General features: G+C 49.1%; 1 protein-coding gene across 1 annotated transcript in view; it reads right to left on the bottom strand.

Annotated features, from left to right (window-relative positions):
* Positions 1–25,455, bottom strand: part of LOC311235661 (adhesion G-protein coupled receptor V1-like) — a gene marked incomplete at both ends in the record, with an annotated part of 226,226 nt that overhangs the window by 8,415 nt on the left and 192,356 nt on the right. The window contains 17 exons of the mRNA XM_084323125.1: positions 420–997; positions 1,421–1,562; positions 3,220–3,391; positions 4,024–4,167; positions 8,800–9,070; positions 9,306–9,526; positions 11,989–12,138; positions 12,971–13,210; positions 13,496–13,718; positions 14,952–15,150; positions 15,319–15,467; positions 16,039–16,274; positions 16,768–16,953; positions 17,111–17,249; positions 17,502–17,625; positions 24,037–24,157; positions 25,183–25,347. Coding sequence (XP_084179251.1) covers positions 420–997; positions 1,421–1,562; positions 3,220–3,391; positions 4,024–4,167; positions 8,800–9,070; positions 9,306–9,526; positions 11,989–12,138; positions 12,971–13,210; positions 13,496–13,718; positions 14,952–15,150; positions 15,319–15,467; positions 16,039–16,274; positions 16,768–16,953; positions 17,111–17,249; positions 17,502–17,625; positions 24,037–24,157; positions 25,183–25,347 — 3,460 coding nt within the window. The remainder of the gene's footprint in view (positions 1–419; positions 998–1,420; positions 1,563–3,219; positions 3,392–4,023; positions 4,168–8,799; positions 9,071–9,305; positions 9,527–11,988; positions 12,139–12,970; positions 13,211–13,495; positions 13,719–14,951; positions 15,151–15,318; positions 15,468–16,038; positions 16,275–16,767; positions 16,954–17,110; positions 17,250–17,501; positions 17,626–24,036; positions 24,158–25,182; positions 25,348–25,455) is intronic.

The following is a 25,455-nucleotide window of genomic DNA, read 5'->3' on the forward strand; positions in this document are numbered from 1 at the left end:
GATGTTCGATATGGGCTTTTTTACCGATATCCGATATACCGATATTGTCCAACTCTTAATTTCCGATACCGATATCAACCGATACCGATATATGCAGGGTTCCCCCCCACCCAAAAAACGGAAACATTTCAGGTAATTAACATTACATATCTCTTGTCGTGGAATTAACACAACATTATGCATACTTTTGATAATAAATAAAATAAGAATTTGTTCTTACTTGCTTGCCTGGGTAAATAAAGGTTAAATACATTTTTTAATCGATACCGACCATTTCCGATATTACATTTTAATGCCAATATTGGCCGATAATATCAGACATCCCTACAAATAATACATCAGATTTTAACCCCCATTCAAACTGGGGAAATTCATCTGTCATCGTAACTTCTTTTAAACACCAGAACGCACACACACACCTCCGTATGCTTGGACCCTGACGCTCACAGCCTGATCCAGACTGTCAGCCCTGCGGACCCTCAGAACCACCCTCTTCTCCTGCTGGGCCTCCTGCTCCCGGTCCTCCTCGGTCCGGACGAGTCCCGGTCCGATGCTCAGCACCCCCGCCGTGGCGTCTGGGGTGTCGCTGGCCAGGATGGTGACCGTGGCCACGCGGTGCTGAGGGTTGAGGCGAGCGGGAGCTTCCATCAACCGCGGATCGTCGGCGAGGACCTGGACGTCCGTGAGGTTGACGTAGAAGCTCTCGTCGGGCTCGAAGAGGGAGTCGTCAAGGACGGAGAGGTTGAGCGAGGCGGCCATCTGGTGGGGCGAGTCGAAGACCAGCTGCCCGTCCCGCACGGCCGCGAAGTCCTCTCCGCCGAGCGCGCTGCCGGACAACGTCTCGTAGGAAAGGAGGGTGCGATTGCTGCGGGAACCGTAGAGGCGCTGGATGTAGAGCGTTATGGTCTGGACGTCCTCCTCGATGACCAACTGGCGAGAGTCAGGAGAAAACTGGTAAACTCCCAACGGCTCCACTTCCGCCACAGTATAACCCGACCTGGAGATGGATATCATTGGTAAATGGACTGCGTTTATTATACAGCACTTTTATCCAAAGCACTTCACAACTTATGCCTCACATTCACCCATTCAGCCATTCACACACTGACGGCGGAGGCAACCATGCAAGGAGCCAACCTGCTCATCGGGAGCAGTTAGGGGGTTAAGTGTCTTGCTCAAGGACACTTCCACACGCTACCGGGAGGAGCAGGAATCGAACCGGGTACCTTCATATTACCAGACGACCGCTCTACCTCCTGAGCCACTCCCCCCCCCCCCCCCATATGAAGTTATGGGTTATAGTGATATCAGTAATGTTGGACACATTTCTGCCGTGAATTGTATTTACTTTGTATAAAAGCTTTTGCAGAGTCTGTTACACAGATCCAGTTGTCTCACAGGTGACCTGTTGAACCTTTACCTGAGCCTGGCAGGAGTGGCTGCACCAGGGCTCGCGCCGGCAGCGGTAAGGTGGATGGCGTAGGCTGCCGGCTCAGACACATCAGGCAGAGCAGTCAGAGACACGGCTTTACTCCTCTCTCCGTGGGCCAGGATCACTGAGCCTGAGGAGGAGGAGCACGAGACACACGTTTGAGACACACAACCTGTAAAATTCACCGGGGCAATAGAGATTGGTAGCAGAGCAGAGCGGCAAAGCTATTGTTTCATATCATTGTTTGCGATCACCAGGTTTCCTTTATTTAGAGAGGTTTATGTTCTAAGAGAGGATGAAGTGGTCCGACTATCGGGCCTATATTCCAATGCGGAAGAGTGTAGTTCAACGTGGGGGGACTGTGGTGAGTGCATGCCATGATGAAAATAATATATCTAGTCTTTGGGTATCTGTAAAAGGTATTGTGTTCACAATACATCCAAGAAAGAGAGCAGTACAGTTCAGCCAGAACGGTTTGAGTCGGGTTCTGAGTCGGGGAGAGAGTCTCTGGGTGGTTCTGAGTCGGGGAGAGTCTCTGGGTGGTTCTGAGTCGGGGAGAGTCTCTGGGTGGTTCTGAGTCGGGGAGAGTCTCTGGGTGGTTCTGAGTCGGGGAGAGTCTCTGGGTGGTTCTGAGTCGGGGGGAGAGTCTCTGGGTGGTTCTGAGTCGGGGGGAGAGTCTCTGGGTGGTTCTGAGTCGGGGGGAGAGTCTCTGGGTGGTTCTGAGTCGGGGAGAGTCTCTGGGTGGTTCTGAGTCGGGGAGAGAGTCTCTGGGTGGTTCTGAGTCGGGGAGAGTCTCTGAGTGGTTCTGAGTCGGGGAGAGTCTCTGGGTGGTTCTGAGTCGGGGGGAGAGTCTCTGGGTGGTTCTGAGTCGGGGGGAGAGTCTCTGGGTGGTTCTGAGTCGGGGGGAGAGTCTCTGGGTGGTTCTGAGTCGGGGGGAGAGTCTCTGAGTGGTTCTGAGTCGGGGAGAGTCTCTGGGTGGTTCTGAGTCGGGGAGAGTCTCTGAGTGGTTCTGAGTCGGGGGGAGAGTCTCTGAGTGGTTCTGAGTCGGGGAGAGTCTCTGAGTGGTTCTGAGTCGGGGAGAGTCTCTGGGTGGTTCTGAGTCGGGGGGAGAGTCTCTGAGTGGTTCTGAGTCGGGGAGAGTCTCTGAGTGGTTCTGAGTCGGGGGGAGAGTCTCTGAGTGGTTCTGAGTCGGGGGGAGAGTCTCTGAGTGGTTCTGAGTCGGGGAGAGTCTCTGGGTGGTTCTGAGTCGGGGAGAGTCTCTGGGTGGTTCTGAGTCGGGGAGAGTCTCTGGGTGGTTCTGAGTCGGGGGGAGAGTCTCTGAGTGGTTCTGAGTCGGGGAGAGTCTCTGGGTGGTTCTGAGTCGGGGAGAGTCTCTGAGTGGTTCTGAGTCGGGGGGAGAGTCTCTGAGTGGTTCTGAGTCGGGGAGAGTCTCTGAGTGGTTCTGAGTCGGGGAGAGTCTCTGGGTGGTTCTGAGTCGGGGGGAGAGTCTCTGAGTGGTTCTGAGTCGGGGAGAGTCTCTGAGTGGTTCTGAGTCGGGGGGAGAGTCTCTGAGTGGTTCTGAGTCGGGGAGAGTCTCTGGGTGGTTCTGAGTCGGGGGGAGAGTCTCTGAGTGGTTCTGAGTCGGGGGGAGAGTCTCTGAGTGGTTCTGAGTCGGGGAGAGTCTCTGAGTGGTTCTGAGTCGGGGGGAGAGTCTCTGAGTGGTTCTGAGTCGGGGGGAGAGTCTCTGAGTGGTTCTGAGTCGGGGAGAGTCTCTGAGTGGTTCTGAGCCGGTCTGAGTGGAGTCTTACCGGAGCTTGGGCTGATGACTCCCGGTCTGAAGCCCAGAGGAGCCTGTCCTGGTGGGTAACCGGCACTCCACTCCACCATGACGGCACCAAACAGCCCCGACCGGGTCACCATCGCCTCACACGCGCCAGTCTCCAAGCTGAACACCTGCAGAACCACTGAGGCAAAGCCCACCTATAAACGCCATTTAGAGGAAAGGACACAAGGTTAATCGCTCTGTTGTTTTCTTTCACACTTATTAAACCAGGCACGATGAGTAATGACATAAGCGTATTCTCTCATATCATAATGACCTTCTGTATACATACGCCAGTGATGTTATGTTACCTGCCTCCCTGTTGACGTCTGCATTCCTTAGATAACACAGGGGCTAGCTGCGATGCTAACAAGGTCTACGAGGTAAATGGGGCTCATTTGGTGATTAGCGGTCAGATGATTGGGTTAGCTCTGCTGTGTTAGATGGTCCTCTCAGACATCCTGACATATTGAGTTTTCACAGGGATACCCAGGCATGGAGATCTAATTCAGTTGCATGCAGGATGACCTCTGAATGAAGTAACAGAATAAGTCAACAGGAGGAGTCTGGAGAGGAGGTGGTGAAACAGGTCTGAGTGTGCCCCCTGGTGGAGGGCGAGGAGACGGATAAATACAGGCTTATCGACTAGGAAGATGAAGACTGAAATGATTAAAAACACAAGAGTCTCCCACATGCAAAATTAAACAAATACCAGTCAGCAAAAGGAAAAGAAAAAGAAAATTGATCAAGGCAATGTTTCAGGCAGGGATAATGTCCTATCTAGATTCACCTCAGAGCTGGCGGCCTCCTCTGGTACAGTCACCATAGCAACGCTGGCCTCTGGCAGGAGACGAGGTGGGGTGCTGAGGAGAGGGCTGAGCAGTATGACATCAGACAGCTCTACAGTGAACGTCTCACCCACGGAGAGAAACACCTACAGAGAGAGGGGACATGAACACAAGTCCTCTAACAGTGGTATAAAGTGCTGCTAAACATTAGTGTTTGAAGTTAATTATGCTTCCAAGAGCTTCTGCTTCTCCTAGTATATATTTGTTGTGTTGCTTCATTCATAACGTTTTTTATGTGAAGCCTTTTTTTTACGCTGCCTTGTTGGGTAACTTGGGTAACAAAAATGTGTACCTGTGGACACGTAGTAGGGATGGGCAAACCTCCGCCCCAACATATGATTTAGTTTTTACTTAATTAATAGTGAACATGACATAAGTTACATTGTTGATGCTTGAAATGTCTGAGCTTCCATGTTAACCCTTTTCCCGCCAATCACGTCGTACGACGGGTTTCAAGTTCATGCGAATTCTGCCAATAACGGCGTACGACGTGTTTCAAGTTCATATTTCATATTTTCGTCATGGTATTCATATTTCACTCACGGAGCCTTGTCATATGCTGCGGGAGCCATTACAACTCTGCAACGCTTCAATACTGCCACCTGGTGGCTGATCGGCGAGTTGCAACCGGAAGTGGATCTCTTGTGATCCCGGTGCGTCTGCCTATTCCGTCTGGCCACTCGTTTATCGTCGCGGGACTCAATACACACACCGTGGATATGGATCCGTTGCCATAACTCAATAATCCACATGATTTGGGCGTATATTAGTATTATACAAACCGGAACTGGATTGCATTGATCCACATCACATAACTGGGATCTGTTTGCTCCACTCTCATCGCCCAACGGTACGAGGAGACTGACGTGAGTTTCAGCGTTTTTCTTTAGTCAAGTCAAGAGTCAAGAGTTTTATTTGTCACGGCATACAAGTATACAATGAAATGCGGGTGGTCTTGCCTGCAACGATGTGTAATACAGTAGTAACAACATATAATAGAATCCAATAAAACAACATTGTGCAATAAACAGGTAACATAGTAGGGCATATCGGTATTTGTACATAAGTTATTTACAGAGCATGGAGGACATGCTAGGTCCTTTGGTAGTGCATATACACTGTTACTGTTACTATACTATTTTTAAAGTGACCCTTCCTTAGTGGCCATAAGTGTGGGGGCGTGTGCAGCATGAGTGTGTGCTTGCTCATGTTAAAGTGGCTGCTAGTGTGCGAGCGTGTACAGCGTGCGTGTAGTGTGTGTGCTCATGTGTGTTTGTGTGTGTAGAGTTCAGTGTTCAAGGCTCTGATGGCCTGGGGGAAGAAGCTGAGCCGAAGTCTCTCTGTCCTAGTAGCTGGGGTTCGCAGGCGTCTGCCTGACCTCAGCAGCTGGAACAGGCTGTTGTTGGGGTGGTGAGGGTCTTTCATTATTCTGCAGGTTCTGGATTTGCACCTCTTGTTGTATAGAACCTGCAGGGGAGGTAGTGCAATACCCGTGGTACGCTCGGCTGAGCGCACCACTCTCTGTAGGGCCTTCTTGTCCTGTGCCGTGCTGTTTCCATACCAGGCAGTGATGTTACCAGTCAAGATGCTCTCTACAGCTCCGTAGTAGAAGGACTGGAGTATCTTCCCAGATACTCTGAACTTCCTTAACTGTCTCAGGTGGTAGAGGCGCTGCTTCGCCTTTTTTACGACTGAGTCTATGTGTGTTGTCCATGTCAGATCCTCTGAGATGTGGACCCCCAGGTACTTAAAGCTGCTCACCCTGTCCACGGTAGCCCCGTTTATCCTCAGTGGTGTGTGTGTCTCCTGCTGTCCTCTCCTATAATCCACGATCAGCTCCTTTTCTTTTACCAATGTTCAGGAGCAGGCTGTTGTCCTGGCACCAGCGTTCCAGTACCTCAACCTCCTCCCGGTAGGCCTTCTCGTCGTTGTCTGAGATCAGCCCCACCACCACTGTGTCGTCTGCAAACTTCACTATGGAGTTGGAGCTGAACTTGGCCACACAATTGTGTGTGTAGAGTGAGTACAGCAGGGGGCTCAGAACACAGCCCTGGGGGGACCCGATGCTCAGGGTGATGGTGTTGGAGGTCTGACCCCCTACCCTGACCGCCTGGAGTCTTTCACTCAGAAAGTCCAGTACCCAGGCGCTCAGGGCGGAGCTCAGACCCAGCTCGATCAGCTTGTCCACCAGTCTGGTGGGGACTATGGTGTTGAACGCTGAGCTGTAGTCAATGAACAACAGTCTCACATAGCCCCCCTTCTGGCGGTCAAGGTGAGAGAGGGTGCTGTGCAGTACCTGGGAGACCGCGTCGTCAGTGGACCTGTTTGTCCTGTATGCAAATTGCATAGGGTCCATATCACTGGGGAGGGAGGCACAAATGTGCTCCTTGACCAGCCTCTCGAAACATTTCATGACCACAGAAGTGAGTGCCACCGGTCTGTAGTCATTGAGACATGTTGGGGAGGGTTTCTTCGGTACAGGGATGATGGTAGACATCTTGAAGCAGGCAGGGACCACTGACTCCGCCAGGGATTGATTAAATATGGCGGTGAACACAGGGGCTAGCTGGTTGGCACAGGACTTAAGTATGCGTCCTGTTATACCATCTGGGCCAGCCGCTTTTCTGGTGTTCACCTGCGTAAATGCTCTTCTCACACTGTGTTCCGACAACGAGAGAGCGTCCCCGCCCCCCCGCGGTTGCCCCCCCCCCCCCTCCACAACAGCTGGCGCGCCAGTGACGTCACTAGCCGTTGAGCTAGCGGCTCCACTGTCTACACCAAACCGAGCGTAGAAAGAGTTGAGTTTGTCCGCGAGAGAGACAATTGAGGGGGCGCTGACTTTGTAGTCAGTTATTGTCCTCAGTCCCCGCCATAAGCCTCTTGTGTCGTTTTGTGCCATTTGTGTCTCCAGTTTATCAGCATATGTCCGTTTTGCAAGTTTTACAGCCTTGCGCAGAGTATAGACTGTAGCCTTGTACTCCTCCATGTTTCCTGACTCTCTGCCCAGGTTGTAAGCAGTGGTGCGAGAGTTCAGAGCTGCTGAACTCGCCGCGAACTCGCTGACGTCACTGGCGCTTCCTTGAAACATATTCCAGTCCGTGTCCTCGAGCGCATCCTGGAGCGTGGCCTCTGATTGGTCGGTCAATTTTTTTGTCACACGTGACACGATGGCGTCACGTGATCTTTGTTTGTAAGCGGGGAATAACAAGATGGAGTCGTGGTCGGATGAGCTTGTAGCCCCCATCAATGGTGGAGCCGCTACAGCCTTGTAGCCGGCTCTGAACGGTGTGTAACAGTGGTCGAGTGTGTTCCTCCCTCTTGTGGAGCAGGCGATGTGTTGAAAAAAGGACGGCATCACTTTTTTCAAATTCGCCTGGTTGAAGTCACCAGCTACGATCATTGCTGCGTCTGGATGTTTAATTTGATGTTTGTTGAGATGTCCGTGTAGCTCCGCCAGCTAACCTCAGCTTGATTCCTCCACTTTTGCCTCTGTGTCTCTTCCTGCCGGTTCCTTTGTCTTTGTCTTTGTTGTCCCGTCTGATCTCCGGTGGCCATTCTAGGCATAAAGTGTCTCCAAACTCCTCTTTGAGTCTGGGGTTTAGGTCCATAAGTGTCTGGCGGTCGTATGACGTACCCGCCAGTGATGTTTTAATAAAAAAAGTAGAAAAAACAAACATAATAGCTAAAAGTGTGCACAATCGTCGCAGAGCTAAACCAGAGGCGACTGACCGGGGTCGCGCCATTACATCATTACATTATCATTTTCGATACAAACTGCTCTCCCATACTACATAAATCATTTAACGTCGGTCACGGAATTATAAACGACCCCCCCCCCCCCCCCCCCTCCGTTCACCCGCGGATGATCAGTCATAACGTTTAGGACTATGTACAGTTGACATTTTTAATATAACGTTGATCGGTATCAAACGCCATTTGATAATCTAATATATGCATTTATGTCTATATCTCACGTTCTAGGAAATACTGCAGAAAACGATAAAAACATATTTATACTCTAGACGGTATTTTCGTATGAATGTGTGAATGAAAAAGTAAAACGTTCCTACATCCTGAACGATAGCTAATGGATGTTGAATGGGCCATAGTAATGTCAATTTAGCAATACAATTTAAAAAGTTATAGCCCTGCAAAGAAGGTGAACATCTCCATAGACTTACAGTACTGGCAGAGAATGGTTTAGGATGATCAAAGTGGTGGCAGAGAATGGGTTAACGTATGGTTTTGTTTTTATTTAATAGCGAACATGAGATGATCCAACAAGCAAGCTAGCTGGCAGCTGTCATTGCTAACAGCTGGCGCTAGCAGACCAAGCGAGTGTATTTCCAAGAACAGAAGCATTCATTTGGAAAGTTACATCACTGACGCTTGAAATGTGTGAGCTTAGTGAAACAACATGGCAAACATACAAAACATTGTAACATCTCCGGTCTCTCTTTCTTCATCTTTCTTTTCTGTTATGCTACCTGGCTAGCTAGTGATGCCGTCCAGTGGTGTAACAGTTAATAGGGTCCCCTCTTAATACACTACACAGTGTAGTTTCTGGTAAAAAAAACAAGGGAAAATATATTTTTCGAGAAAACGATATTTACATAAACTATTACTATTATACTGTCGATGCTAATCCCTAACACATAGCATAATAATGCGACAAAAAACAAGCCCGGCGTATTGTCATCCTCACATTCATCTCTCACCTGGCTGCTGATTGGCAGAGTGACACTTCCAGAGGCCTCTCCGTCGTTCACCAGTATCCTCCCTGCAGCCGTTGCTCCCAGCGCTTCGTCTGTGTCCAGCCCCCCGGCGGTGACTCTGTAACCCACGCTGGTGTTGCCAAACAGCCCGGCCTGCCGCGTCACGTTCAGAACCACCACTCTGCTGACCTCCGACCCCGAGCCCAGCACTGCTATAGACTGATGATCGGGATCCAGGACGAACACGCCGTGGGGCTCGTCGTTAGAAAGCACCCTGGGGGACAGAAGGAGAGGAGTCGAACTTTAAACCTTTCCACTGCCACACTACCAAACGGAACTTTCACCCTTTCACTGCAACAATACACAGAAGGTTAAACAACGAAACAAATAATACAAATAATTATACACTATTAGCTACCAGAAGGTTTTCAACGTTTCAATTTCGATCCTAAATTCCAACAAAACGTCTTCAGATGGGCTGTTAATAAAATGTCAGCCAAAACACCAACCTGATGTGCACGCTGGTGCGGTTGGGGTTGGCGTCCAAGGTGGCACCGCCCTCTACGCTGGTAAGGGTGACAGTGTAGAGCTCCTCCAGCTCTGGCACCGTGTCGGGCAGCAGGCTGAGGACGACCTCCGCCTCCCTCTGGTCCTCCAGGATTACCACCGAGCCAGAGACAGCCAGGAAGTCACCCGCTAGGTCTGAGACGCTCTGTATCTGCCAATAGACCTGGAGAGAGGGGGAGAGAGAGAGAGAGAGAGGGGATTTAACTTAATCTATATGTGTATATACAGGTGCGGCTCAATACATTTGAATATTGTGGAAAAGTCTATCTATTTTGCTGTATTGATGCAGTAATTTGTGTAAAAGGAGCCCCAACCAAGTACTGAGTGAACACACATGAACTTTTCAGAAGGCCGGCATTTATATATAATCTTATTTTTTTTGTATTGGTCTTATCAAACGTTCTGAGATACAGAATTTTGGGCTTTCATTCGCTGTAAGCAGGGGAGGAAATTAGGCCACTTTACTCGCCAATTTCAGTAATTCATGAAGAGCACTCGCCAGTCTGGCGAGTACTAGTAATTACAAAACAAAAAAATCATTCTGCAATCTGCTGATTCGCTCACTGGCACAAACCGAACTCTGACTCCCCCCTTGATTCCTCCCATTTGCGCCACATAATAATCAGACCATAACCAATGAACATCATCGTTGTACAGATGCGCTCTAAGCTCCTCCAATGAACACTCATTTTCTAGAAGATGCCGCCCATCTAGGGGAAGTGGACAGACCACTGCGCGCAGACCTACAAACTCCTGCCACCGGCAGCCGGCTTGACAACGTAGACAAACTTACAAAAACACATCAGTGGATGAAAATAATTGCATGTAGAGTCGTCGCTTTCGGATATCAGTGCGGTCTGAGATGGGGGCGAACAACAGCACGCGACGCGTCGCCTTCGAGTCGGATGAGAATGACAAGTCAACCAGCATTAGCCGGCTAGCTACCTAGCATGTAACAAGCTACCATAACGCGCATTCAACATAGTGGACGACTATACTGAGCGGCTTTGCTTAAATGCAGCCGAGTGACATTTTATTATTACCGGGGTTCCCCCCATATCACCACTCGCCCATATGCCCTTCACAACGGTGATGTTGTCATACTTGGCATTCAGAATACACCTGCTGAACCCCTAGCGTTGTGGATTCGGTTCCAATGTATTGTCATCTTACAGCACAAGTACAGTACAACCAGAATACATTTGGCATACAACCAGAGTGCAAATGTAACAAGTCAAGTTCAAGTTGTTTTATTTAGCTATTACATTACAGTGAAATGCTTGGTTCTTTCACTGCCCAACTCAGTCCAACCTAAACCAGCCCAACCCAGTATTGATTGATTGATTGATTGAAAACTTTATTAACAGATTGCAGAATGGGTACAATACAGTACAGCTCAATACACACAATTGTTAAGGGGATGCAGACCAGAGAAGGACTTTCGTCTTGTTTACATCAGGGTCCCCCATTTCAGTCCTGTTTGCTTAATGCCTTGTCCACTTCCTCCACACTCCAATATGCCCTTCAACCCTGTCTTGTCAAACCTGCTCTTTCCATTCCCTCCATCATGTCCCCCCTTTCTGATGAATATTTCCTGCACTTAAGAGTCAGACACACATTCCTAGTAGTTGAGCTGTGATGAATGAATGAATGAAAACTTTATTTAACAGATTGCAGAATGGGTACAGTACAGTACGGCTCAATACATGCAATTGTTAAGGGGATGCAGACCAGAGAAAGACTTTCGTCTTGTTTACATCAGGGTCCCCCATTTTCAATTCATTTTCAATTCATCATTCAGTATAACCTAGACCAGCCCAACCCAGCATCTTTCACTGCCCAGTTCAGCCCAACCCAGTCCAGAATAGTTCCCTCTTTCATGTTAATATGTGATTTAATGATGTAATATTTTGAAGAGTAGAGACAGTGTGATTAATTTACTATGATTGAAAATCAATTTAGACGAAGACGTACAAAGAAGTAATTATCACAATTAGCGATTTTCTTTGTCTGGTAAAAAATCTGTTTGGCTGGTAAAAAAAATCAGATACTCGCCAGTTGGCTGGTAAGCCAAAAAGTTAGTTTCCTCCCCTGGCTGTAAGCCATAATCATCTATTTAAAACAAATAAAGGCTTGACATATTTCACTTTGTGTGTAATGAATCTATAATCTAGGAGAGTTTCGCTTTTTGAATTGAATGACTGAAATAAAATAACTTTTCCACGATATTCTAATTTATTGAGCCTCTTGCTTTCTAGAGATGCCTCTAGGTCAGAGTCAGAGTCAGAGATTTTATTTGCCATGTATGGACGAATCCACATTGGAATACAGGTACAGAGCAATACTGTGTGTCTACAACTAAAACCAATACAGGAGCAGAGCAGAAACAGTACAACAAAGAAAAACATGGACAGTAAGAAAAAACCACAGACAGTATAAAAGGACAAATGCTAATGTTAAGATCAACATCCCCTAAAGTGCATATCATAGTAAAGTGCATAATGCATAGAGGCACAACCTGACTAGTAACACACCAAATTAAAAATAAGATAATATACAAATCTAGCCGATATATATACAACGTAGACTTAGATGCTTAGCATTTTACATTTGATGTCATTTTACCGTGACGTTCCCCGTGACGCCCTCCCTGCGTGTGACGACTAGGGAGATGTTGAGGGGTCCCCCTGAGTCTGTGGGCTCACTGTAGACCCGCTCTCTCAGGGCTTCTGCTGTGAACTGCACTATACCGTTAGGATCGCCAAACTTCTCCACCTGGCAGAGAGATACACAAACAAGAGACACGTCAATAATCACGAGTCACATGTGCCAAAAAAAAAAACAGCTTGGCGGAAATCCAATGACACTAAATTCAACAATTATACAACGTGGAATGATGAATTAACCCTGTGGTTCATGACAACACCCAGTCCAGTATGGCTTGCATTAACCCTTTCACTACCACACTACCAAATGGTTAACCCTTTCACTGCCACACGACAAAGGGTTAACCCTTTCACTACCACACTACAGAAGGTAAGCCCTTTCACTACCACACTGCAGACGGTTAACTGTCTGTAGTGTGGTAGTGAAAGGGTTAACCTTCTCTAGTGTGGTAGTGAAAGGGTTAAGGAGTTCAGATAAAAACAACATGTGAAAATACAATAGACATACAGTATACAGTATATTGTGGGAGATAAAACTCCCTTCCCCCACCTCTCTTTGATCGCCCTCACCCAGCTTCCCTTCCTACCCTCATCCCTCATTCTTAACCCCAACAAACCCTCCCCCACCTTTCCCCGAAATGTCATGACACCCTTAGACCTATGGCCCCCACCCCTCTCAGTGTTGTAGGTATACAGATGTTGAAGATCCGGTGGGGTCTCTCTCACTCCGGGTGTCCTAGCTAGTCACCTCGCTGAGAGTCATCCAGCCATACTCTGACTATTTTTGTGTTGATACTTTGACTGAGTTAATAAACTGTATTAATCAGGTCTCTTCTGACTGAGTAAGTTATTCAGCTTCGGCTACTTTCCACCACAGAGTATATACAGTATACAGACGCAGAACACAACAAACAACTCCCATTCCGTTCACAGTAGCATACCTTGAGTGTGACAACGCCTGCTTGAGGGTCAATGTCCATGTCCCCTGACAGGAGGGTGAGCGCCACAATAAAGATCTCCTCCACCTCCACCTCTCCGTGGGGGAGAATGCTCAGCTGGATGGCGCGGACACCCGCCTCTCCGTCTCCGAAGTGGAACGAGCCGTTCACCGGCTCCCCGACGTCAGAGTTGACCGGCGGAAGGAACTCTCTGCTGTTGGGGCCCAGGACGTTCCATGCGATCTGGGGGGGGGCGGGGGGGGGGGGTAAAGAACCAGCTTGTGTTACTGTACGATCTTGGGGGGAGGGGTAAAGAACCAGCTTGTGTTACTGTACGTCACGTGGAACAACTGTGATGACGACCATGAGAAGAAGAAAAAAGATTGTCCTCTGGGTGCAGAACTGGGCGGTGGTCCAACAACAGGCTACTGGAAAAAGGCAGGTGACTATAAACATAGAGCTAATTCTGGACTGAACATAGAGGCAGAGTGTGTTGGCATTATGGAAGAGGCAGCGTATCAGTCGTACCGTTGCATTCCCCAGCAGGCCCCCCACCCTCTCCAGGACCAGGGTGAGCTTGAGGGTGGAGTTAGGATTCACCAGCATGATCAGGCTCTCATTGACGAAACGCACCAATCCGTTGGGAGAGTCGCTCTTGGCAATGGTTACCCTGGCAACCAGGTGAGAGCCCAGGACAGCTCCACCCGTAGGTCCTCCTGACAGCTGGACCTCAAACACCTCCTCGTACTCTCTGAGGGAGGAGACAGTCAGTGGAGTTTTTATTATGATCTTATTATGATCTTATTTTTCAAAACTCAAAGTGTAGCGTTTGTTGAATTGGGCTGGCCATTGAGTCTCAGGGTTGTTCTAGAGCAGTGGTTCTCAACTGGTCTCGCCTCGGGACCCAACATTTTCCTTAGTCATTAAGTCGCGACCCACATTTTTTAACCGCTATGATTTTTTTTTTTTGCAGTAATACACAATCTTTCATGTACTGTTAAAAACATGAAATAAACACAAAAAGTGCAACAAAAGTGCAACTACGGCTAAAAACTCAATGAAATAAAATAATAATAAATAATATGCTTCTTAGCAGATTTCTTAGCTTAACATAACAGACCTAAGTTTGGGGGAACTAATGGGATAACTGGGGTTGCAACAAAAGTGCAACTAGGGCTAAAAAGTAAAAACACAATGAAATAAAATAATAATAATAATAATAATAAATAATTATGCTTCTTAGCACAGACTTCTTAGCTTAACATAACAGACCTACAGTAAGTTTGGGGGAACTAATGGGATAACTGGGGTTGCAACAAAAGTACATAGGGCTAAAAACCCAATGAAATGAAATAATAATAATAATAATAATAAATAATATATCCTTCTTAGCAGACCTCTTAGCTTAACATCCCAGGGAACTAATGGGATAACTGGGGATGTTGTTTGCTCCTGACAAGAGTCTCAAAGTCTGGGGTGATGGTAGACAAAGCAACTCTGAGGTCATGCTCAATGTCCAATCTGTTCCTCTGCTTTGTCGTCAGCTGGACCAGAGCTGAGAAGCCACTTTCACAAAGATAGGTAGTGAAAAAAAAAAAGTATAAAAAAAAAAATATATATATATATATATATATTTCTTTTAACTTTATTATTATTTTTAATTTTTTTTACACACTCAAAATGTCCCCGCGACCCACTTTTGGGTCGCGACCCACCAGTTGAGAAACACTGTTCTAGAGGAAGGTGGTTGAGAAGATCTCTGGATTGGATTGGTTTCTTCATTGAGCGTTCATCCTTATTAGGGCACAAGTATCTTGTGTTTTATCATAAAGAGTAGTAGCCTTAGATTCACAGCACTTTCAATACATGAAACAGTTAACTTAATCAAATAAAAAAAGGTTGAGATAAATCTTTTGTTGTGTTAAAGCTATGTACATCTTTAGTTCAACCAATTCTACGCTGACACATGCACACCAACACAAACCTGTCAAGGTCATCTATGATGGTGACGTTGATGTGGCTGGTGTTCTGCCCGTGGATAAAGGTCACTGAACCATCGGACAGGACGTAGTCGAGGTCAGGGGTCGCCGTCAGGCCTCGAGAGACAAACTGAACTGAGACCAGGCCGTAGGAACCCATTCTCCTCACCACTGGGATAGACAGGGTACCCACATCCTCCTCAACTGGAGAAAAGGAATACAAAGAAGATACAGGTTTTCATGATGTGTAAATATACTCTTGCTTAGTTTCTAAATACCTTTTCAGTATCAACTTAGAGTTGCATATTGAGCCTGACAGAGCCCCAATAATAATTTAGTTGAAACATGTCACTCTATGCAGATGACTCTAACCTGTGACGTTGACATAGTCCTGTTGGATCTCCAGGATGCCCTCGATGTTGTCGTTCTTCTGTATGACCACGGTCACAGTGGAGATGTTGCCTATAGATGGAGGCTGATCGAGCTGGAGACCCGACTCTCTCACTGTGTAGTCCACAACACTGACCACCAGAGGGAGACACATAACACAAAGTCACTGACACTGATGAGGAATAGCTGGCCATTGTAACCTACTTTACACTAGTCTCATTTGTTTACAACGATGACTTCAGCAGATCTGGAAGTCTCTGTGTAGTCCATAACGTGTATGACCTATCTAGAAGAGAGATGCCTTTAACCCATTTCATGCTTTTTTTTTTGCGGTCAGCGCGGACAACGTGGTCCACATGGCGATTATGCGCGATTGCGCCCCTTGGGGAGGAGGGTCCGTGGAGGGTCTGAGCATTGGAGACCCTCCAAGGTTTTGTAACAATGCGGATGGGGGTCGGACAGGCCGCATTGCAATGATTGAAGCTGCTCTGATCACAAGAAGCATGAAATTACCTGGCATTCACAGAGACCATGCACGCCATCTGCACCGAGTCGACCATGTCATCTGCAGCGTTTAGACAGCACCATCTGCACCGATTCAACGGCACCATCTGCACCGTTTAAAAACGTGCGCCGGCCACGAGAAGCATGAAACGGGTTTTAAGAGCTGCAGGTTTGATGTCCTCTCGAAGAATGTTTTACCTGACATTGAGCAGTTCCACCTCAGTGATGTTGAGGTAGAACATCTCCGGGCCTTCCGGAAGGTCGTCGTCTTGGATACGGACCGTGACCTGCCGGGAGGTCTGACCAGGGGTGAACAGTAGGCGGCCCGAGGCCGGGGTGAAGTCCAGTCCACTGAGGGCCGTGCCGCCCGCCGTCTGATAGGTCACCCACACGCTACCCAGGCTGCCCAAGGAACGCACCACTGTCCCGTTCACCTGGGCACAAAGAAAACATTTAGCCAGGGGTTAACGATGAATCTAATGTTATTCTCGACTATATCTGTGTTTACATAACTACTGAACTGAACTGAATCTCGTCACCTAACTTTATATCTTGATAATCTGCTGTCATGGATGTCTGTCTGAAATAACTGATAACCAGACTGGTGAACATCAAGTCTGACCCTAACCGAACTCTTTGGCGGAAGAAAAGGTGATAGAATCTGGTGAGTTTTGAGGCAGAAGGGGGTCTGGTGAGGTTTGTAAATCTAGCCAACAGATGTTGCAGAAGTTTGCCAAATAATCAAAGCCCCCCCGATCCCTCTGTTGTGGGGGCGCCATGTCCCACCCCCTACGCTCCATTCAGTAAGTCGACACAATGAATGACGTACTGTATCTGCTAACCAATCCCATTTAGAGCTACAACAAGACGACACCAGCTTGTCTAAATGTTGCAGTACTTCCTCTTAGATATTTTTGATGACCTCACCGTTCCCTCCTCCTCTGTAGCCCGGAGCTGGGCCTGGGTGAAAGAGAACTGGCCGTGCGGGTGGTCACTGGCTGCCATGGTAACCTCAGCGTGCCGGGCGTTAGGGCTGATGTCCATCCCGGGCGTGGCGGAGGTCAGGGTCAGCTGGTACACACGTCTCCCCTCTGGTACCTCGTCATCCAGGGCCTGACACAAAGACAGGTAGGTACTTTGAGCTGCAATCCATGTGTGATTGCACATTATTGTTATTCCTTCTATGCCGACTGTGAATTGTAGACTTTTTGTAACAGCGTAGCTGCACATTGTTTATGTCGAAGAAACCCAGTGCAGTCAGAGGCAGTACCTTGAGGACGATGTTGGCAGCAGACTGTCCGTCTCTCATAGTCACTGTTCCAGAGATCTCCTCAAACTCAGAGGCCTCAGCCGGAGTGATGTTCCAGTACACCTGGACCTGCCCAAAGACACCTGGGCCTCGTACAAGGCTGAACGCAAAACACAAAAACACATGCACATTAAAACACAAACAAACATAGCAATGCCTATACAGTATGTACACGCATGCACGCACGCACGCACGCACGCACGCACGCACGCACACACACACACACACGCACACACACTCATGTGAAGTTTCACATTTCAGCTTTGTATATTTAACCTTTTTTTGTACCTTTAAATCTCCAATAATTAAAAACTAATATTTTTGGATGGTCAGTGATATGGTGTTGTCTCACCTGAACACTGCAGTCCCATTGTAGTCGCCCTGAGGTTCTCCTATCAGGGCGACTCTGGAGGACTCTGCTATCCCAACTATCCCCAGGGCAGCTTTGTCAGCCAGGATGGTGATGGCGGCCATGCCTGAGAGGAACGCATCAGACCAGGGCAGAGAGATCAGACACGTGGGCATGACATCGTGAATCATGAAACGGGGGCTGAGTGCAGGGGCTGAGTAGAGGGTTGAGTAGAGGGTTGAGTAGAGGGTTGAGTAGAGGGGCTGAGTAGAGGGTTGAGTAGAGGGTTGAGTAGAGGGGCTGAGTGCAGGGGCTGAGTAGAGGGTTGAGTAGAAGGGTTGAGTAGAGGGTTGAGTAGAGGGGCTGAGTAGAGGGGCTGAGTAGAGGGTTGAGTAGAGGGTTGAGTAGAGGGTTGAGTAGAGGGGCTGAGTAGAGGGGCTGAGTAGAGGGTTGAGTAGAGGGGCTGAGTGCAGGGGCTGAGTAGAGGGGCTGAGTAGAGGGTTGAGTAGAGGGTTGAGTAGAGGGGCTGAGTAGAGGGGCTGAGTAGAGGGGTTGAGTAGAGGGCTGAGTAGAGGGGCTGAGTGCAGGGGCTGAGTAGAGGGGTTGAGTAGAGGGGTTGAGTAGAGGGTTGAGTAGAGGGGTTGAGTAAAGGGGCTGAGTAGAGGGTTAAGTAGAGGGGTTGAGTAGAGGGGTTGAGTAGAGGGTTGAGTAGAGAATGAGTAGAGGGGTTGAATAGAGGGTTGAGTAGAGGGGTTGAGTAGAGGGGTTGAGTAGAGGGTTGAGTAGAGGGTTGAGTAGAGGGGCTGAGTGCAGGGGCTGAGTAGAGGGGTTGAGTAGAGGGGCTGAGTAGAGGGGTTGAGTAGAGGGGTGAGTAGAGGGGTTGAGTAGAGGGTTAAGTAGAGGGTTGATTAGAGGGGCTGAGTAGAGGGTTGAGTAGAGGGTTGAGTAGAGGGTTGAGTAGAGGGGTTGAGTAGAGGGCTGAGTAGAGGGTTGAGTAGAGGGTTGAGTAGAGGGGTTGAGTAGAGGGCTGAGTAGAGGGTTGAGTAGAGGGTTGAGTAGAGGGGCTGAGTAGAGGGCTGAGTAGAGGGCTGAGTAGAGGGTTGAGTAGAGGGTTGAGTAGAGGGTTGAGTAGAGGGTTGAGTAGAGGGGTTGAGTAGAGGGGCTGAGTAGAGGGCTGAGTAGAGGGGTTGAGTAGAGGGTTGAGTAAAGGGGCTTAGTGCAGGGGTTGAGTAGAGGGGTTGAGTAGAGGGTTGAGTAGAGGGTTGAGTAGAGGGGTTGAGTAGAGGGGTTGAGTAGAGGGTTGAGTAGAGGGGTTGAGTAGAGGGTTGAGTAGAGGGGTTGAGTAGAGGGGTTGAGTAGAGGGTTGAGTAGAGGGGTTGAGTAGAGGGTTGAGTAGAGGGTTGAGTAGAGGGGTTGAGTATATGGTTGAGTAGAGGGGTTGAGTAGAGGGTTGAGTAGAGGGTTGAGTAGAGGGGTTGAGTATAGGGTTGAGTAGAGGGCCGAGTAGAGGGGTTGAGTAGAGGGCTGAGTAGAGGGTTGAGTAGAGGGGTTGAGTAGAGGGGTTGAGTAGAGGGTTGAGTAGAGGGGTTGAGTAGAGGGTTGAGTAGAGGGTTGAGTAGAGGGGTTGAGTAGAGGGTTGAGTAGAGGGGTTGAGTAGAGGGTTGAGTAGAGGGTTGAGTAGAGGGGTTGAGTAGAGGGTTGAGTAGAGGGGTTGAGTAGAGGGTTGAGTAGAGGGGTTGAGTAGAGGGGTTGAGTAGAGGGTTGAGTAGAGGGGTTGAGTAGAGGGGGTTGAGTAGAGGGGTTGAGTAGAGGGGGTTGAGTAGAGGGGTTGAGTAGAGGGTTGAGTAGAGGGGTTGAGTAGAGGGGTTGAGTAGAGGGCTGAGTAGAGGGTTGAGTAGAGGGGGTTGAGTAGAGGGTTGAGTAGAGGGGTTGAGTAGAGGGGTTGAGTAGAGGGCTGAGTAGAGGGTTGAGTAGAGGGGGTTGAGTAGAGGGTTGAGTAGAGGGGTTGAGTAGAGGGGTTGAGTAGAGGGTTGAGTAGAGGGGTTGAGTAGAGGGGCTGAGTAGAGGGTTGAGTAGAGGGGTTGAGTAGAGGGGTTGAGTAGAGGGGTTGAGTAGAGGGTTGAGTAGAGGGGTTGAGTAGAGGGGTTGAGTAGAGGGGTTGAGTAGAGGGGTTGAGTAGAGGGGCTGAGTAGAGGGGTTGAGTAGAGGGGTTGAGTAGAGGGCTGAGTAGAGGGGTTGAGTAGAGGGGTTGAGTAGAGGGGCTGAGTAGAGGGGTTGAGTAGAGGGGTTAAGTAGAGGGTTGAGTAGAGGGGTTGAGTAGAGGGGTTGAGTAGAGGGTTGAGTAGAGGGGTTGAGTAGAGGGGTTGAGTAGAGGGGTTGAGTAGAGGGGGTTGAGTAGAGGGTTGAGTAGAGGGTTGAGTATAGGGGTTAAGTAGAGGGGTTGAGTATAGGGTTGAGTAGAGGGTTGAGTAGAGGGGTTGAATAGAGGGGTTGAGTAGAGGGGCTGAATAGAGGGGTTGAGTAGAGGGTTGAGTAGAGGGTTGAGTAGAGGGGTTGAGTAGAGGGTTGAGTAGAGGGGCTGAGTAGAGGGTTGAGTAGAGGGTTGAGTAGAGGGTTGAGTAGAGGGGTTGAGTAGAGGGTTGAGTAGAGGGGCTGAGTAGAGGGCTGAGTAGAGGGTTGAGTAGAGGGTTGAGTAGAGGGGCTGAGTAGAGGGCTGAGTAGAGGGCTGAGTAGAGGGTTGAGTAGAGGGTTGAGTAGAGGGTTGAGTAGAGGGGTTGAGTAGAGGGGTTGAGTAGAGGGGCTGAGTAGAGGGCTGAGTAGAGGGGTTGAGTAGAGGGTTGAGTAAAGGGGCTTAGTGCAGGGGTTGAGTAGAGGGGTTGAGTAGAGGGTTGAGTAGAGGGTTGAGTAGAGGGGTTGAGTAGAGGGGTTGAGTAGAGGGTTGAGTAGAGGGGTTGAGTAGAGGGTTGAGTAGAGGGGTTGAGTAGAGGGGTTGAGTAGAGGGTTGAGTAGAGGGGTTGAGTAGAGGGTTGAGTAGAGGGTTGAGTAGAGGGGTTGAGTATATGGTTGAGTAGAGGGGTTGAGTAGAGGGTTGAGTAGAGGGTTGAGTAGAGGGGTTGAGTATAGGGTTGAGTAGAGGGCCGAGTAGAGGGGTTGAGTAGAGGGCTGAGTAGAGGGTTGAGTAGAGGGGTTGAGTAGAGGGGTTGAGTAGAGGGTTGAGTAGAGGGGTTGAGTAGAGGGGTTGAGTAGAGGGTTGAGTAGAGGGTTGAGTAGAGGGGTTGAGTAGAGGGTTGAGTAGAGGGGTTGAGTAGAGGGTTGAGTAGAGGGTTGAGTAGAGGGGTTGAGTAGAGGGTTGAGTAGAGGGGTTGAGTAGAGGGTTGAGTAGAGGGGTTGAGTAGAGGGTTGAGTAGAGGGGTTGAGTAGAGGGGGTTGAGTAGAGGGGTTGAGTAGAGGGTTGAGTAGAGGGGTTGAGTAGAGGGGTTGAGTAGAGGGCTGAGTAGAGGGTTGAGTAGAGGGGGTTGAGTAGAGGGTTGAGTAGAGGGGTTGAGTAGAGGGGTTGAGTAGAGGGCTGAGTAGAGGGTTGAGTAGAGGGGGTTGAGTAGAGGGTTGAGTAGAGGGGTTGAGTAGAGGGGTTGAGTAGAGGGTTGAGTAGAGGGGGTTGAGTAGAGGGTTGAGTAGAGGGGTTGAGTAGAGGGGTTGAGTAGAGGGGCTGAGTAGAGGGGTTGAGTAGAGGGCTGAGTAGAGGGTTGAGTAGAGGGTTGAGTAGAGGGGTTGAGTAGAGGGGCTGAGTAGAGGGGTTGAGTAGAGGGGCTGAGTAGAGGGTTGAGTAGAGGGGTTGAGTAGAGGGTTGAGTAGAGGGTTGAGTAGAGGGTTGAGTAGAGGGGCTTAGTGCAGGGGTTGAGTAGAGGGGTTGAGTAGAGGGGTTGAGTAGAGGGTTGAGTAGAGGGGTTGAGTAGAGGGTTGAGTAGAGGGTTGAGTAGAGGGGTTGAGTAGAGGGTTGAGTAGAGGGGTTGAGTATAGGGCTGAGTAGAGGGTTGAGTAGAGGGGCTGAGTAGAGGGGTTGAGTAGAGGGGTTGAGTAGAGGGTTGAGTAGAGGGGCTGAGTAGAGGGGTTGAGTAGAGGGGCTGAGTAGAGGGGTTGAGTAGAGGGGCTGAGTAGAGGGGTTGAGTAGAGGGTTGAGTAGAGGGGTTGAGTAGAGGGGCTGAGTAGAGGGGTTGAGTAGAGGGTTCAGTAGAGGGTTGAGTAGAGGGTTGAGTAGAGGGTTGAGTAGAGGGGTTGAGTAGAGGGTTGAGTAGATGGGGTTGAGTATAGGGCTGAGTAGAGGGTTGAGTAGAGGGGCTGAGTAGAGGGTTGAGTAGAGGGGTTGAGTAGAGGGTTGAGTAGAGGGGTTGAGTAGAGGGTTGAGTAGAGGGTTGAGTAGAGGGGTTGAGTAGAGGGTTGAGTAGAGGGGTTGAGTATAGGATTGAGTATAGGATTGAGTAGAGGGGCTGAGTAGAGGGGTTGAGTAGAGGGTTGAGTAGAGGGGTTGAGTAGAGGGGCTGAGTAGAGGGGTTGAGTAGAGGGTTCAGTAGAGGGGTTGAGTAGAGGGGTTGAGTAGAGGGCTGAGTAGAGGGGTTGAGTAGAGGGGTTGAGTAGAGGGGTTGAGTAGAGGGGTTGAGTAGAGGGTTGAGTAGAGGGTTGAGTAGAGGGTTGAGTAGAGGGGTTGAGTAGAGGGTTGAGTAGATGGGGTTGAGTATAGGGCTGAGTAGAGGGTTGAGTAGAGGGGCTGAGTAGAGGGTTGAGTAGAGGGGCTTAGTAGAGGGGTTGAGTAGAGGGGTTGAGTAGAGGGTTGAGTAGATGGGGTTGAGTATAGGGCTGAGTAGAGGGTTGAGTAGAGGGGCTGAGTAGAGGGTTGAGTAGAGGGGTTGAGTAGAGGGGTTGAGTATAGGGCTGAGTAGAGGGTTGAGTAGAGGGGCTGAGTAGAGGGGCTTAGTAGAGGGTTGAGTAGAGGGTGTTGAGTAGAGGGGTTGAGTATAGGGCTGAGTAGAGGGTTGAGTAGAGGGGCTTAGTAGAGGGGTTGAGTAGAGGGGTTGAGTATAGGGCTGAGTAGAGGGGCTGAGTAGAGGGTTGAGTAGAGGGTGTTGAGTAGAGGGGTTGAGTATAGGGCTGAGTAGAGGGGCTTAGTAGAGGGGTTGAGTAGAGGGGCTGAGTAGAGGGGTTGAGTAGAGGGTTGAGTAGATGGGCTGAGTAGAGGGTTGAGTAGAGGGTTGAGTAGAGGGGTTGAGTAGAGGGTTGAGTAGATGGGCTGAGTAGAGGGGTTGAGTAGAGGGGCTGAGTAGAGGGGTTGAGTAGAGGGTTGAGTAGAGGGGTTGAGTAGAGGGTTGAGTAGAGGGGTTGATTAGAGGGGTTGAGTAGAGGATTGAGTAGAGGGGCTGAGTAGAGGGTTGAGTAGAGGGGTTGAGTAGAGGGGCTGAGTAGAGGGTTGAGTAAAGGGGCTTAGTAGAGGGTTGAGTAGAGGGGTTGATTAGAGGGGTTGAGTAGAGGGTTGAGTAGAGGGGTTGAGTAGAGGGGCTGAGTAGAGGATTGAGTAGAGGGGCTGAGTAGAGGGTTGAGTAGAGGGGTTGATTAGAGGGGTTGAGTAGAGGGTTGAGTAGAGGGGCTGAGTAGAGGGTTGAGTAGAGGGTTGAGTAGAGGGGTTGAGTAGAGGGTTGAGTAGAGGGGTTGAGTAGAGGGTTGAGTAGAGGGGTTGAGTAGAGGGTTGAGTAGAGGGGTTGATTAAAGGGGTTGAGTAGAGGATTGAGTAGAGGGGCTGAGTAGAGGGTTGAGTAGAGGGGCTGAGTAGAGGGTTGAGTAGAGGGTTGAGTAGAGGGGCTGAGTAGAGGGGTTGAGTAGAGGATTGAGTAGAGGGGCTGAGTAGAGGGGTTGAGTAGAGGGGCTGAGTAGAGGGTTGAGTAGAGGGTTGAGTAGAGGGGCTGAGTAGAGGGGTTGAGTAGAGGGGTTGAGTAGAGGGTTGAGTAGAGGGGCTGAGTAGAGGGGTTGAGTAGAGGGGTTGAGTAGAGGGGCTGAGTGCAGGGGTTGAGTAGAGGGTTGAGTAGAGGGGCTGAGTAGAGGGGTTGAGTAGAAGAGTTGAGTAGAGGGGTTGAGTAGAGGGGCTGAGTGCAGGGGTTGAGTAGAGGGTTGAGTAGAGGGGCTGAGTAGAGGGGTTGAGTAGAGGGGTTGAGTAGAGGGGCTGAGTGCAGGGGTTGAGTAGAAGAGTTGAGTAGAGGGTTGAGTAGAGGGGCTGAGTGCAGGGGTTGAGTAGAGGGTTGAGTAGAGGGGCTGAGTGTGCTGGTGTTAATGCTATCCACGGCTATTGTGTGTATTGAGTGTCTCTGACTCTGCCTATAACAGAACTCTTTTATCCAAGGCACCCTACAGCACCATGATATACATGTTTAGTATGGGTGCCCTCGAGGTAATAGTACCACATGATCTACAGGACCACAATATACATCTAACAGGAGGCTGTTCATTCATGCAGTCTGGTTGTGTGTCTCTCCAGCATGTAGCCCTGGATACTGACCGTTGATGGGGTCGATGACAGCACCGCTCTCGTCAGGAAACAGCTGGACAGTGAAGCTCTCGTCTCCCTCCAGCACTGAGTCGGCCAGCGCTCTTATCTCAAACGTCTTCCTGGACTCAGACTAAGAGGAGAGGGAAGCTCATGTAACGTGCTGTGAACAAGTCAAGCCAAGACCACTACCTACAAACTAACATCACAGAGGAAGTTTTTCCATATTTGCTACTCACTATTCATCTGTGTCTTTTCATCCTCCCATCTACGTATCTGACTTAAGATCACGCAGACTAGATGATGCAAACTTACCTCCAATTGTTACCATGTATTCACCTCAAGGAAACTATAAAGAAGGAAGGGTCATCACGTCAGAATACCAGCGGTCTACGCTCTGCTTGGTGCCAGACTGTGGTGCCAGTTCTATTGAAGACTGTCTTAAAATTGTAAATCTGAGGAAATATAGAACCAATAATATAGCAAACGTCAACTAGTTAACAATGCAACAAATTGCTGATGATTCTGACATAATTTAAATGTCAGCCAAACTGAAAGTTTCCACACCCACACTTGACACCAAGGTGTAACGCTTGGGTTCTCTGGCCCGCCTGAGAACCACCCACCATTCTGACACCTGTCACTTGTCTCCCTGTCACTTGTCACTTATTGTTTGGGTCTCCTGATTGGTTGTCACGTTGGTGCGCTTGGTATGTCTGGAATGTGGTCTTACTTAAACCCCTGTCTTTCTACTTCCAGTTGTCGGATCTTCTCATTCTCCTGCAGAGTACACGGCGGTACCGCAGACACTGGATGTTGCTGTCATTATTGTTATCATTATTATCTTCTCTCCTAGACGCCCTGTGTCAGTGTTACTATCTGTTGCTATTACTCTAGGTGTTCCGTTCTACAAATAAAGAGAACCACCGTTAACGAGTAAACACCCTCTCTGCCTCTACTTATTACTCCACAACTGGAACCTACCTGTCTCCGTCGTAACACCAAGGTGCGTTCACATGCTACACTGTGACGTAATGACCCTTCCTTCTTTTATAAATTCCTTGATTCACCTAAACACTTATTGACTAGAAGCGACGGTGTAATCAAATGTTGAGCAGCCATTATCTAACTGTTGCCTCCATTCCCCTCATACTGTACCTCAGTGAAGACCAGGGTTCCTTTAAGAGGTGAAAGGTCATCCCTAGCCTGGTCCTCCAGTTGCCAAATCAACGTCACCGCCCCCACACCTCCCGCACTCCGCACCACCGTCAGCGTTACCATGGCAGCGGGGTCATCACTGGACTCTGGCTCACTCACAGTGGCCTGGGCGGAGGCAGGACACAGTTAGGTAGTAGATGTAAACACAATAGTTTGGTGGTGGGGGAAAGTGCTGTCATTAAATGATTTACCTTTACATTTACATTCAGTCAT

This window comes from Notolepis coatsorum, assembly GCF_963971535.1.
Source record: "Notolepis coatsorum genome assembly, chromosome: 10".
NCBI classification, from domain to species: domain Eukaryota; kingdom Metazoa; phylum Chordata; class Actinopteri; order Aulopiformes; family Paralepididae; genus Notolepis; species Notolepis coatsorum.